This window comes from Eulemur rufifrons, chromosome 16, assembly GCF_041146395.1.
Source record: "Eulemur rufifrons isolate Redbay chromosome 16, OSU_ERuf_1, whole genome shotgun sequence".
Lineage (NCBI taxonomy): Eukaryota > Metazoa > Chordata > Mammalia > Primates > Lemuridae > Eulemur > Eulemur rufifrons.
In genome coordinates this window covers 91,620,539-91,635,481 of record NC_090998.1, presented here as the reverse complement: position 1 = coordinate 91,635,481, position 14,943 = coordinate 91,620,539, and the positions used below count along the sequence as shown (strand labels likewise).

The window sequence follows — 14,943 nt, the reverse complement described above, 5'->3', positions numbered from 1 at the left end:
TATATATATACAAAAAATTAGCCGGGCATGCACCATGCCTATAGTCCCAGCTACTCGGAAGGCTGAGGCAGTAGGATCGCTTGAGCCCAGGAGTTTGAGGTTGCTGTGAGCTAGGCTGACGCCACGGCACTTACTCTAGCCCGGGCAACAAAGCGAGACTCTGTCTCAAAAAAATAAATAAATAAATAAATAAAAGGCCAGGAGAGGTGGTACAAAGCCACCTGTGGCCTCTGGGCGGTCACTCCCAGGGGAATGTAGGGTCCTGAGGCTGCGGGAGCTGGGGCATGGCAGTGAAGGCCGCCGAGGCTGCAGGCTCCCCATGGCAGGGGGTGGGGAAGCCAGCCTGGCGCCTGCCAGTCACAGAAAGGGAACTTTCTGGCATCTTGCAAATCCCAGCTCATGAGCTGACAGTTCTTGCAGGCATGGCTGTCACTCAGAGCAGCAGAATTCAGGCCTAGTATTCTTGCCTTGGGGAGGATGTGGGTGGTGTCAGGGCCTCGGGTCAGTTGCTGCCTCTGCAGCCGGCATCCTGGGAGGAGGGTGCTGCTGGGCTCTCAGCTTCTCCCCCTGCCCTCAGCACCCTGATCCCCACCCAGGGAGTACATCTGCCCACCTGGAATACCTGGCAACCTCGATTGGGTCCCGATTATCTGCTAGACCCCAACTCGCCTCTGCTCCCTGAGTTGTCTCAGATGACTGCTCCAGTTCCGCACTGGGCTGTGTCCCAGGGCCTGGCGGTCTAGGCAGGGAGACACAGAGGACTACCTGCTGCAAGGTGGGGGCCACCACCAAGGCTGGACGAGGAGCTCTGGGTGTGCAGAGGGAGGCGGGGCCGATTCTGCCAAGCAGGGCGGGACAGGCTTCACGAGGGGGTGTGGAGGGGTGGCATCGGAGGGACTGCGAGCGGAGAAGGAAGAGCATTCACAGCAGAGAGGAAAGCGTGAGCCCAGTCCTGGGAGGCTCGTTCTACGAGTGCCAAGTGCAGTGGGCTGGTGTGGCTGGCACGAAGGGGTCGATGCGCCTGTTTGTTTTGTGTGGGGCAGAGATCAGGCAGAGGCAGGTTTTCACAGTAGAAGCTGCCACTTTTCAAGGGCTCCCCCTGTGCCCAGACTGTTATTCTTCAATCCTCTCATGACCCTACTGGGTAAGTAAATAATTCTTCCCTTTTTACAGATGGGGCACAGAGAGGTTGAGCAACTGGGCTAAGGTCACACAGCAAAGAGGAAGAGGAAGCAGGGCTGAAGACAGATCAGCTTGGCCTCTGGGCAGGAGCCCTGACCTTCACGCTGCGCTCCCCACTGCCGCACAGGCGCAACTGCCCTGGCCAGGCTGGGAGCTGCAGGCTGCGTGTCAACCATCGCGCTGTGAGCAGTGGGGCAGCAAGGAACTGCCAGCACGCGCTTTGCCATTTCCCGCCAGTTAGACTTTTCCTTTCACTCTTTATAGCCGGGGAACGCACCCTTAGCGAGTTTTTAGCTGCTTTCTGGGATATTTACAAATCGAGCCGATGTTCCTATTTCATGAATGCATTCGGGATATTAACGGCCAAGGGGAAAGAGGGTCTGCTCAGAGGGGCCCAGTCACCCCAGCTTGGTCCCCTCCAATGAGTGCAGACCCGGAGAGAAGCCTGCACGTGGGCGAAGGGTGGGCGCCGCTCACAGCCAAGCTGAGGGCAACGCCCCACCCGCAAGCCAGAGTCCGCGGAATCAGCCACGCAGTCCGGTCAGGAGCCCACCTTGTCTTACACGGTGGGTCTTTATTAATCTTTTAAATCGCCTCTTGTCTGTCTGGAGGTGCCCCTGGAATATGATTTTAGATCTCTCCATGAGATCGACGAACAGTGAAGGAGCTGGTCGTGCATTTCAAGGCGGTAACTTTCTCGCCTGGGAGAAGGGGCTGGGCCGGGGCCTGTGAGGGAGGCAGGACCCCGACGGCCTGGAGCAGGGGCTCGTGGAGACCTTCTCAGTGTCTGGGTGGTGCCAGCATGGACTGAGGCCAGCACGGCCCCCACCCCTGCCCGCCAGACACACTGTGCGCCAGACACCAGAGAGGCCAAGCGGCCATTTCTGAGAACAATGAGAGCTGCCTTGATTCGATACTACCAGAACAATATACGCCCCCACCCCATGAAAACTCAGAGACAGAGAGAGAGCGAGCTTGTGCAAGAGAGGGAGAGAGCACACACTCCGTAAAGAAGACAGTCATATCCCATGATCCCACTATCGATTCTGGAACATTCTGGAGCCTTTGCCCTCACTGCATCCACTCTGAGTCTACAATCATAATGGCCTCTGGAAAAAATTTTTAAAGGTCATCCCCCCACAAAAACCTTCCCAAAGCTCCCCTCAAACTGAGAATCAGCCCCAAACTCCTGTCCCTGGCCCACAGGGCCTGTGCAAACCAGCCCCCGCCCCACTCAAACTCCCCTCACTTGACACCCTCTGCTCCCTGCTCCCACCCCAGGCCTCTGCCGCCCTGTGTCCTCTGCCTGGAACAGGTCATCCCCAAAATCCGCATGAGGCTGCCTCATCTCACCTCAGGCCCGGCCACCCAACGTCACCTCCTCGGGGAGGCCTTCTGTGCCCACCCAGCTAACGGCGGTCACCACGCAGCCCCGGGGTCAGTCCTTGGCAGACCCTGCAGCTCTAATGGTTCTCTTGCTGTCTCTGTGTCCACTGACCCAGTCTGAGCAGGCCCTGCACATGCTCTCCCCACTGTCACCAGTGCTGGGGACACACCTGGCACCCAGTGGGTCCTCAGTGAAGTGTAGCAAATGGACAAGTGACTATTTCCTTCTAGTCTTTTTTTCTCTTTGTGTGTCTGTTGACAGCTGAGACCACACACCAACACTTCTCATAAACTCTACACACTCTAACATGGGCTGTTCTAGTGCCTTCCCTGCTGATGCAGCCTCAAGGCTCAGGTCCAGTGTTCTCCTCCTGAGGGACCATCCCAGGACCCCCAGCCCTGCCCAGGGCAGCCCAGACCTGGCAAATGCCAGATCATAGGACAGTAAGAACATTTATGCAGCACTTCACAGTTTATAAAATTTGGATATTTCCTCCATCCCAATAGAGCCTTAAAACAACCTCCGGAGGGAAGCGGGGCACGGGAGCCTGGCCACCCCCATCTAAAATGAGGCCGTGGAGGCCCAGAGAGGTAGTCCTTCCCCTTGCTGCCAATCAGAAAGGTGTCGCCTTAAGAAGAGGCAACGCAGAGAAGACACCAAGAGTTCGGCTCTGGAGACCAACTGCCTGGGTTTGAATCCCAGTTCTGCGGCTTATTAGCTGTGTGAACTTGGGCAAGTTACTTCACTTCTCTGGGCCTTGGTTTTCTCCTCTGTAAAATGGGGATGACAATACTTCCTGCCTCATTCCATTGTCAGGAGGATTAAATGAGTTAGTAGCACACACGAAAGCTATAGAACAGCACCTAGCACATCTTAAACACTCAATAAACACCAGTTCTATATAAAATTGCCTGGCCAGATATACCTGGTGAGTACGTCCCTCAGCCGTGGTCACCAAACCCTGGGGACCTGAACACCGGCCCATAAGGTGAGTCTCACTCTGTGCACGGGACAGTTCCTACAAATGCAAACAGACTCCTATGACGTGGCTCCTGCTCATGCTCCCACTCACGTGCGAGTCCCCTGCCACTCACCCCAGGGTGGAGCAGCTGCTCGCTCTGCGGTCTGAAGCCCACCCTGCCTGTGAGGGCCCCGCCATCCGCAAACACTTCCAAATGGCAAAGGGGAGAGGCCGGGGTCTTTGGCTGGGGAAGGAACCTTTTGTAAAAGGAAGACCCCTTTGTAAGCTCACACTTCCCACCCATCATAACCCAGGCAAATAAAAAATCAACCCAACCATAGGTGTGAATTATGAAGAAGGCCGCCTCCCAAATTCCCCCAGCGCTTGTTCTCACCTCTACTAAGCGGCAGGGGAGAGATCTTTCTCGCTGGCCCGGCCCTCCCAGGCTATGGCCCTTCCCTGGCTCCCCAGCTGCAGGGTCACAGCCACACCCCACCCTTCCTTCCAGCCTGTCACCAGCATGTCCTCCAAAGCCCCTTGCTCCAGCCACAACACACCGTTCCTCCTTGCAAGTGTCCTGAAGCACACCTTGGCCTGAGCCGTCACTAGCCTGAAACTTCTCCCTTCCCTGCACAAACACCAACTCCTCCATGGAGCCCAGGCCCAAAGTGTGCTTCTCTGAGAGGCTTTCTCCGGGACTAACCCCACGGGGCACGTCGCAGGCCAGGCTGCATGTCAGAGACAGTCCCCGCCCCCAGGGGAACCTCAGTTCTCCTCTGTCAAATGGGATGCAAACAGTACCCACCCCAAAGGGCTGTTCTCAAATTCAACAAGACAGAGGTGGCAAAGAGCCTGCCACCCCATGCCTGGCACATAGTAGGTGCACAGCCCACAGTGACTCTGGTCTCTGCCTTGGAGACGGCCTCTTGACTCAGCCAAGTGGGCGTCACGTCTTTTGAGACCCACGACAGATCAGATAAGAGCCTCCCTGGGAGAAGGGCCCCCTCCTCGGAGGCAGGCCAGACCTGGAGGCGGCAGGGGCCGAGCCGGTGAGAAGCCTGCAGCAGCCCCTGCCGGAGCCCCTGCCCCACGGCCTTCACTTCGTCCAGCCCAAACGGGCCCTTGATTAGAGCTTCCCCTTTGGAAAGTCAATACTGAAAGCCCTCGGCCTGCCAAGCAGAAGGGAAGGCCTTGCTTGTAAATATTTGTCCCGCCTGGCAGAGCCAGGCCCTTGCTGGCCGTGGCGCCCTGCCCCGTGCCCGGCCCTCTGTTCGAACAGCTCCCAGCCAAGTGCACAGCGGGACGCCCCTGGGGAGGCAGAAGAGACCGTCTGGCAGCCACGTGGGGCTGTGTTCGGAGGTGAGCCGGCCCCGCACCCACGCCGCCGTGACAGCAGGCCCGAGCGCCAGCCCGCGCAGGAGCATCCATCTGTCTTCCCCACAGTGAGGTTTCTCTGGATTCCAAGGCAAGTGACTTTTCCCAGGGGGCCCTCCCAGGTTTACTTATTTCTTATTTTGGAAAAAAAAGCACAAAGACAAAACCCTAGGGGTGTCTTGTAAATCATCACCACCGCCGTGCACTGCGCGGGAATGCGCTCCGCTGCCGGTACCAACGGCTGCCTGCGGGAGGAGCCCACATCTGGTCCCCTGGGCCCCACCAGGGGCCGCAGAGGCTGGTGTGTCCCCTCACTGGGGAAGCCATCTGGATGGCAGTGGGTGGCTGAGCTAGTACAAACCAGCTGAGTATCCACCCTGGCACCGCCATTCTTAGAGTCATTCATTCATTCACCCAATCAGCCATTCATTCATTCATCGGTTGTTCATTGAGCACCTACTTATGCCAGGCACTGGGGCTGGACACACAAGTAGACAGAAACAGATGTGAACAAAGTCCCCTTGGGAGGGGGTCCCAAGGCCAAAACATCCCACAAACAAATGGAATTTCCGAACCGAGACAGGTGCTGGGGCGGGAGAGGTCCGAGGTGGATGGGGGCGGGAGGGGCAGGGAGGGTGAACAGACAGACACAGTCCAAGGAGGGGCTGGGGCAGAGTGGCAGCCTCAGGAGCTGCCCTGCCCTGGCAGAGGGGACCTACCGAGCCACTCGTTGAACTTCTTCACCTCACTCGGGAGCCCCAGCTCGGTGAAGTCCCCAGCGTGGATCAGCACGTCGCCGTAGGGCATCTGGATGGGGTCCGTCCTCGAGTGGGTGTCAGAGACACAGACAAAGCGGGTGTAGCCAGGAGGCTTGGGGGCGTCGTGAGGCACCGGGTCCACCCTGCGGCGAGAGAAGACACTGCCGGTCACGAGGCCAGAGCCGGGCACCTGCGTGTGGCGCGTCTCCAGGATGTAGGCGAGGCTGCAGCTCACGGCCCCATCGACTCAGGTCAGCCCAGCCTTCTACCTGGGTCTAAATCCTGACTCCCCTCCCCCGCTCAATAGCCAGGCGAAACATTTTTGGCCCTAGAGCCTTGGTTTCCCCCTCTGTAACATGGGAATGGAAGCTCAGCTGGCTGCTGGGGGAGGTTAAAGGAGAGGGTGGGCAGAAGGACTGGCACAGTGAGGGCCTGGCTGCTGTGCACGGCAGCTCACACGGTGGCAGCTCACACTTCCGTCTTTTGTTCACTTTCACCCCCAGAGTGGTCTTTCAGATGTCTGTCCCTACTTGCGCTCCTCCCGTGAGGTTTGAACACCACGAACACGCTGCGTGTCTGCTGACACACTGCATATTCATCCAGGCTTTAGACTAAGAGGAGCAAGACCTTTTTCCGCCTCCAAACCAGTTTCCACCCCGTGGGGTGCTGTCGCCCCCATTGAGAGTGGTCAGGACTGACGCCCCAGTGCCGCACAGAACACACGCACCACCCCAGGAGAGCAACACGGGACAGGGAACTTCATGGGCACCTGAAATAAAGGCAGCTTCACCAAGCTATGAGATAGCCTGGCCAATTCCAGACCGCGGGCCTCGCAGGATTGCGCAGGAAAACACTCCTGGACTCGGGAAGCCCAGGCTCTGCCTGGCCCGGTTTGTGTATCTATGAAACGGAGCTACTTCACCAAGCAAAACACACAGAAAATTTTAAAAAGTGGCACAAATGTATAACAGGTTCTTGTTCCTCGGGAGCCCATCGTGTGACAGATGAGGACACTGAGATCCAGCCAGGCTGAGTGAGTGGCCCTGGGCCCCTCCGGTGCATAAATGTGGACGTGGCTAAGAATCCGGTGCCCGGCCCGAGGCTCCCAGTCCAGTGCTCTCGCTACACGCGAACCCCCCAGCTGACTGACTCTGCCGGGCTCAAAACTCTTAAAAACAACACAATGACATTTCGACAAGCAGCTCTCTCCAAATGAGTATGCCGCTCGAGGAGTTGTGTTTAAATCTAATTATGCGGCAAACCAAAAGCGGTACCATATCAGTTACATAAATACTTTTAAAGACATCTTTCTAATTATCCTTTTTTTTTTTTCAGACAATATACTTCGAAGAAATTTAATTAACACCTTGCAAGAGACGTGGGTTCAGCATGCTAATGTGCAGGGAGCCTCAGCAACACTCTACCCGCCACAGTCGGAGGCAGCAAGCCAGCCTCCCGCCAGGGCGATGGCACGGCAGGAGGGAGCACCCCCGGCCCCTTCCTTCCGGGACTGTTACGCCAAGGGACAGTCCCGGCAGGTCGGGGGGCCGGACTGGGGAGAGGAACATCCCCCGAGTGAGTCCAGTGGTGACCAATCAGGGAGGCGCTGGCAGCTCTTCTCGTCTCTCTCCATTCATTCATTCGCTCACTCACCCGTTCATTCAACACAACACACTCTAAATGCCCACCGTGTGCCAGCGCTGAGCTCAGTGAGGGCCACAGGGATGAACCAGGCCTGATCGCTGCCCGCCAGGAGCCCACGGGCTAACGGCCAGACATCGACCTCTGCTGATGCGCAGCAGAGAGGCCGGGGGCCAGTGAAGGCCCCAACCTGGCCTGGGGCCTCCTGGAAGCTTCCAGCAGGAGGCAACACCGGAGCTGGTCTGCAAGCCGAAATCTCCTTGCCAGTAATTGCCACCAACACTCTGTCCTCTGGGGTCCCCAACACCCACCCTCCCCCAAGACAGGCAGTCCAGCCGGCTGCGGCTCCACCTGCACACCTGCCCTCCCCACAGCTGATTGGACCAAGGGCAGCCAATCACTACTGGGCTATTGGCTCAAGAACGCCAGTGAGCCAATCAAATTCATTCGCTCATTCTGTCTGTCTCTCTCAGGTTTTGAAGATGCCACAAGGTGACAAAGACCAAGTCAGAGGCACACAGAAGGGAGATGCAGGAGCATGACGCCACCCCCAGAGCTGCCTCAGACGCCAGCAATCAGCCCCACCTCTCCCAGGAGCCCTGAGGGCCGCAGCTCCCGCCGCCACCGGCCAGCCAGGACCAGTGCGGGTTCTGGGCCGGGCCTGTGTCGCAGTCAGAGCTCTTTAATTAAACTCTGCTCTTATTTCCCTACACCCTGAGGCTTTTGGAGCACAGTGAAGATGCAAACTTCGTAATCTCCAGAGAAAAAAACAGACTCATTTCCCTGCATAGTCCTCTGGCTATTTGGATTGCAACAAATGCTCGACTTTGAAATAATAACAACAATCGTGCTATCCACCATCCCCACGTACGGAGAGCTCACGATGTGCTAAGCACGGTACAGGCATCTGCACTCTTCACCCTCACAATGGCCATTGCAGCAGCGTACTATGGGTGGCCCCACTTCACAGGTGAGGAAACTGAGGCTCAAGAAAAGCAGACTGGCCCATGATCCCAGCTACCAGAGCTGAAATTTGAAGCTGGTTTTTGGTTCTAGAACTCACACCAGGCTGGACTATTATTTCCAGGCCCAACTTCATTTCATTCCACCTACGGATAAATGCTTACTGAGTGCCTCCTAAATGCTAGGCACCCGCCAGGTGTACAGGATACACCTGTGGACACGTCACCCACACAGGAGTTCCCAGAAACCCTGCCTGTGTTTGAAGTGACAAAAAGAGCAAAAAGAGTGGAGCCATGGACAGATAGTATATGAGAGACCGTCATTTGACCCCTAGATCCAGCTGTACCTGAAGCTAGACCCAAACCTGAACTTCCTAGCTAAGACATGAGCCAGTAAATGCCTTTTCATGCTCAAAGCCATTTAAGTTTTGTTTCTGGTACTTGCAGTGACAAAACTCTGGCTAACACCTGAGTTAGAACAGCCCTGTGGACGAAGTAACTGAGCCCTGGAAAAGTCAGTCCAAAGCCCAAGGTCCCAGCTAGTAAGTTAAAGAATAGAATTTGAACCCAAGTCTTCACAACAGGAATTTAGACATCTAACCTCAATACCTTATTGTGGGCCGGGCGCGGTGGCTCACGCCTGTAATCCTAGCACTCTGGGAGGCCGAGGTGGGTGGATCGTTTGAGCTCAGGAGTTCGAGACCAGCCTGAGCAAGGGCGAGACCCCATCTCTACTAAAAATAGAAAGAAATTATATGGACAGCTAAAACTATATATAGAAAAAATTAGCCGGGCATGGTGGCGCATGCCTGTAGTCCCAGCTACTCGGGAGGCTGAGACAGGAGGATCGCTTGAGCTCAGGAGTTTGAGGTTGCTGTGAGCTAGGCTGACGCCACGGCACTCACTCTAGCCTGGGTAACAGAGTGAGACCCTGTCTCAAAAAAAAAAAAAAAAAAATACCTTATTGTGACAAAAAACAAAAACAAAAACAAAAAAAAACCCACAGGCAAAATTTGCCTGTAACATTCTGCAGGGGTGAAAGAGAAGGTATAGAAATAAATGCTCCTTGTTTGCTGGAGCCAAACCTGACTTCCCCAGCTCTCCCAGCCTAACTCCGGATCTTCCAGTGGGCATCATGGCAGCAGGAATGGTGCAGCACTGAGACTTAGGCTGGCACCCGGCCCGGTGACCTCCTCCGCTCTGGGCCCCTTGACCCTCCCAGGCTCCGTCCAGCTCTGCGGGGGGCAGACAGGCCACTCTCTCTTCGGGATGCTGTGAGAACTTAAAGGGGCTGCTCAGCTGGAAGCCCTGACGCACCACCCTGCAGTCTCCCTGCACCCTGTGCCTGGACCTGTCTCTCCCACCCTGATGCCCAAAGCCCACAGGACCATCAGAAGCAGAGGCTGTTACCCCCTGCTACCCCAGCTTCGGGGAAATGGGGTCTTCTGAAGGTCTGGGGGAGGACAGAGGTTCCAACAAGTCCAGCCACGTAACTGGACATGAACCATGGCATTTTAGAACAGGAAGGACCTCTAGTCCCTTCCTCTCATTTTACAAATGGGGACACTGAGGCCTGGGGAGGGACAGTGACTGGCTGGCCAGTATCACACAACAGCCGCCCTGACTCCCTGCCGGGTGCTGTTCCCATGAAGCGCTGGTGCCAAGGTGACATGGCCACACCACCGCTGTGTCCCGATGCCTGCCCTTCTTTCCCACCTCCCAACCTGTGCTTCCGCTGGCCCTGCCACCTAGAGTGGCCAGCCCTACTTGGGTCAAAGCGCTGCTGGTCCTCCAAGCCCAGGACTTATGCTGCCACCCCAGGAGGCCCTCCTTGATTCCCGGCACTCTTCCTGGGCCTTGCTACCTGCCTTGTCCTCGCTCCCTTTTCTTTCCTTCTTCCCATTCATTGTGCTGGGCTCAGGGACGCAGCCCCAAGCTGGTGGAGGGGACAGTCGCTTGGGAAATTGTTCCACAGATGGACGTGTGAGCACAGACTGAAGCGCGTGCCACCAAGGGAGGAACGGGGAGACTCTGAGCAACTAGAGCTGGGCCAAGGGGTGACCTGGTCTGGGGAGGGGCCAGGGAACACTTCTGTGAAGAAGTGACACCTGTGTGTGATCTGAGAAAGGAGTCGGTGCTTGTAGGGCAAAGAGACAGGGAAGCACAGGGAACAGCATGTGCGAAGACCTGAGGCAGGAGGAAGAATGGAACGTTCAGGAAACTGGGAGCAGCTTCTGCGTCTGTTGCTTAGTGGGAGGGAGGGCAGGATGAGGCTTGAGAGACAGACGGTGCCCAATTTGAGTCCCCTCTCCTGCCTTGCCCGCCCTCCTCCCGGGCTGCAGGCCAACCCCCCTCCCCCCCCCCCCCCGGTCTCCCAGACCTCTCAGCGCGTGGACGCTGCCCGTGCTTGGCTCTCTCATCTGTGGAGGGGGTCAGTGCCCTGGCCTGGCACGGCTGGGAGGGCCGGGAACAGGGTACAAAGGGGCCATGCCAGGCCTGTGTGCTCTCCCAGCCCCTCCTCAACATTCTTCAAGACCCAGCGCTCCCTGAAGGCTCAGAGGGTCTTCAGAGGGATGACTCGAGTCTCCCTCGTGATTCCTGTCAAAGGCCAGAGAGGAGAGTGGCTGTGCCTGACGCCGCCAAACCCCTGCAGGACAACTCTGTCCCACAGCGCTCGCCCTTGCTGACCCCCAGGCCCCTCGCCCGCCTGACCTCCCAGGGCCCGCAGTGTTCCCCAGCCCCAGCACGCAGCATCTTCACCTCAAGGCCACAGCCCAGGGGCCCAGGCCTGGAGATCCGTGACTCTGGCAAAGGCGGCCTCCTCACCCGCAGGGTCTCCGGGGGCAACTGCGTAAATCACACGGCTCAATCAGAGGCCACATCTGGACCGTCGCTGTTGTTATTAAATATAAGTCGTGGATTTGTTAAATAAGGCCCCGTCACTCCTTCCCCTGGAAACAAAGCCCAGGGCGGCAACAGGCCACGTGTCGGGAAGCGGCGTCCATCCTCCCGCCTCTCCCGAGGTGGAGCAGCTGACTCACCACGGAAGCCCACGTGGCCACCTCCGGCACCTGCACAGGGAATGACGGGGAGGCCACAGCCCCCGTCCCGGCCTGCCTGGCTTTACCTGGCTGTGTGCAAAGTTATGTCTCAAAGGCGGAGCCCAGTGCGTGCTCTTCCTGGGGCCCCCTCAAAGCCGCAGCCGCCTCGGAGCCCCACTGCCGGTGGAAGCCGAGAACCCTCGCGCCGCAGGGGAGCCCAGGGTGGGAGTGGGCAGGCCAGGTGTGAGTCCTGCTGGGCCACCCAGCTCCCCAGCTGGACAACAAGAGAGCCATTAAGCTCTTCCTCCGTAGCACTCCCACTCCCAGCGTCACACACTTTTATGACGCGTTTGCCAAGGTCCGCCATGCCGCTGGATGTGAGCCCCGCACGGGCAGGGGTTGGTCTTCAATCACTGCTGGGTCACTGCTGTGACACCCAGCCCAGGCCTGGCGTGCGCCAACAGTACTGAAGATTTGCTGGTACCCACCAAGCCCTATTCTGTGGGATTTCATCCCACTATTACTCTGAGCAGCAGTCTATGGTTGGGGAAACTGAGGCACCAAGAGGCATGAACCCGACCAGCAGGCTAGCTCAGATTCCTAACCAGTGACCTACTCAACTTCTCACAACTGTCCCGAATGAATGAACAAAGCAACAAATGACCCAGTTATATGGGAGCAATCACTCCTCTCTCGCTGGGACATTCAGTGCCCTTCCTCAGGACACAGGCCAGCCCGTGGGGCCTAGTGTCTCCCACACGGGGCCGCCTCGCCCAGCTGGGCAGCTCTGCGTTCCCAGACACCCTCTTCTCCCAGCCACCTCCTGGCCGTGGCTCTGTAGCTCCTCCTGCCTGGCCCACTTCCTCCTCACACCCCTTCTCCTTCTTGGGGTCTCAACCTAGCAGTTGCCTTCTCCAGGGGGTCCTTTCTGAACCCCCAGAAATTGACAGGAGCCTCCTCCCTGCCTTCCCATTTCCAGGGCTCTGTTCTCAGACTAGGAGCTCCCAGGTGTCTGCCTGGCCCAGGCGGGGTGCCATAAATAACAGCTCTGCACGGTACTATCTGTGGGGCCAGGGACCCTCTGAGAGGGTGACGGGGTGCACACACAGGTACAGACCCGCAAACGCCACCTGCTCTGTGAGGGCCCAGCTCTCTCTCCATCCCGCTGGGCAGGCGTCCAGCCCAGCCTCCAGGGGCCTCAGGCACAGTCACCTCTGACCCACCCACCTGGAGAACTGACCCCACCAGCAGAAGAGAAAGCCAGCCCAGGGAAGGGCCCCTCCCCGTAGCAGCCCTGCCGGGACTCAGAGTCCCACAACCTGCGGAGCAGTCCTGAGATCCAGGGCCTCCCATCCTGCCCAAATTCACCAGTCTGACTCCCGAAACAGAAAATCAGAGACAGCTGCCCAAATAGAATCTACCAAAGATTAAGTAGGCAGCCAATGACAACGCCCATCCTGCCGCCCGGCCGCCGCCCCCACAGAAACAAGCGCTTTCCTGAACAAGTGCCGCTGAGAAGAGGGAGTTCCTGGCGCCAGAGCCCACCCCAGCCTGGGGCCTGCTGCCATCCCGAGCCCTTCCTGGAGGGGCAGCACACAGGAAGGTGGGCCGCACCCACACTGCCAGGCCAGGCCCCGTCTCTGAGGGTCCACATGAAGGCTCCTCCAGTGTCCCTGAGGGACAGCGGCTGGGATGCCACCAAAACACCTCTGCCCAGAGATGGTGCTCATGGCCCTGGTGGAGGCCCAGCACCTGGACCCTCTCAGGAGGGCCTGCTCTGCGCCCACAGCGCCAGGCCACCCTCATGACAGCTCTCCTCCCCCTGCACTGCCACCTGCCCACTCCGCAGGGGTTCGCCCGTGAGCAGGCCCAGCACAGGGGTGGCTCCTGGCGTGGCCAGGAGAAGGTGTGATGGCCGAGGGGGCAGACGACTCAGCCCCCAGGTGGAGGGGTGCACATCCGCAGATGCCACAAGCAAAGGATGCGGAGATGCTGGGCGTGGAGGGAGCCCGGGACGGGGGTCAGGCTGCCTGCCTGCGAGGCCAGCTCTGGCACTGAATATCTAGGTGGGCTGGGGTGGGTCACCTCACCAGTCCGGGCCCCTGGGTCCCCACCTAGACCCTATCCCTAACCCTAAGCTTAACCAGGTAAGCTCTGCCACACAGGACCAATGGGAGGAGCAATGGGGATAAAGGAGGAGGGTCCCCTAGGGACACGGGGAGTCGCAGAGCAGGGCCAGGAGCTTATGCACCTCCACCCTGGGCCACCCATACATCTCCAGGACCTCAGAGAAAATCCAGGGATTTTGGCCCATGCACAGGTGTTGGCACAAGTCCAGGGTGCTGTTCTAAGGGGGTCCCGAGTCTGTGTGTTCCCCAAGGCCTCATGCTCCGGCACCCCTGGTATTTCCATCACAGCCCCAAGGGGCAGGTGGCAGAACTCCTTAGTCCTTCTGGAAAAGCATCTCTGCTCTCACAGCAGAAGCACAGGGGTCCGGATGAAGGGAAGGGGCGGTGGGGTGCAGGGGAGACGGTCAGCCCAAGACTAGGGTCCTAACCTGCCAGGGGGCCTGCAGCAAGTACCTCACCCGCTCCGGGACTCAGTCTCCCCATCTGTACAATGAGGAGAGTCAATCAGAAAAGGGTCACTGGCCCAAAAGCCAAGGCGGGGAGCCGGAATTCAGCCCCGCAGACGTTGCCAAGAGGACGTGTGGGCCTGGAGTTGCCAGGCCTTTTGGTTTTGTCAAGTGAAGCCAGAAGTCTGGGTTTCTATATGCATTCACCTCATTTTAAATATTTGTAAAACATTCTCCTGGCCAAATAAAACAGGACTGCGGGCCAGAATCGCCCACAGGCCACCAATCTGCAGCTTCTCGCGGGTCCCTCCCAGCTCAGGGCCCCGATGATCCTAGGGTTCCAGAATTGGTTCAGTCAACAAACATTCAGGCTTGTTAACTGCGCCCGGAAGGCAGGAGGCACCCCGAGCGCAGAAGCCCACCCCGGTGGCCATCACCACCCCCGCCCGCGGGTCCCACGGGGCGCCCACTTACATCTGCACGTGCGGTGGCTGGAAGCGGCCCTGGTTGATGTTGTAGAAGGTGAAGGCCTGGGTGGGGTTGGAGCTGTACTCGTCCACCTCGATGATGAGCCGGCCGTGCTGGTGCCGCCGCGCGGCCATCACGTGAGACTGGGAGAACGCCATGCCCAGGCCGCAGGGGAGCAGCGCCAGGGCCTCCGCCTTCAGGACGCCGGCATCCCACCTAGAGAGCCACATGGACCTCCGCTGGCCGCCCGGGCATCTCCCGCTGCCGCCACCACCGCCGCCCGGCCCCCGCCAGACCTGGGAACAGACTGAGGAGACGGAGCAGAACCGTGCGACAGTTAATCTGTTTGGGATTTGCTTTATTTAATGTCAGATGAAGATTTAGAAAGAGGGAGAGGGCGGGGGGAGAGGGAAAAAACACAGTCGTACAGCTCAAAAACTCATTACAAATCTTTCCAACTCAGCAGTTTGATGAATATACTTTGGTAAAAAGAAAAGAGAAGGGAGGGAGGGGACCGGGGAAAAAAAAAGAAAAAGAAAAACAACCGGCAGCGCCGGGGACGGATGCGTGCACGGCCCATGTTCAAATACTTCA

The 14,943-nt window shown here is 58.1% G+C and overlaps 1 protein-coding gene across 1 annotated transcript in view; it reads right to left on the bottom strand.

Annotated features, from left to right (window-relative positions):
* The window catches only part of MPPED1 (metallophosphoesterase domain containing 1), a 64,430-nt gene extending 49,851 nt beyond the window's left edge, over positions 1–14,579 (bottom strand). The window contains exons 1-2 of the mRNA XM_069490952.1: positions 14,356–14,579; positions 5,624–5,805 (exon numbers count right to left, since the gene is read on the bottom strand). Coding sequence (XP_069347053.1) covers positions 5,624–5,805; positions 14,356–14,579 — 406 coding nt within the window. The remainder of the gene's footprint in view (positions 1–5,623; positions 5,806–14,355) is intronic.
* Positions 14,580–14,943: the final 364 nt, after the last annotated feature.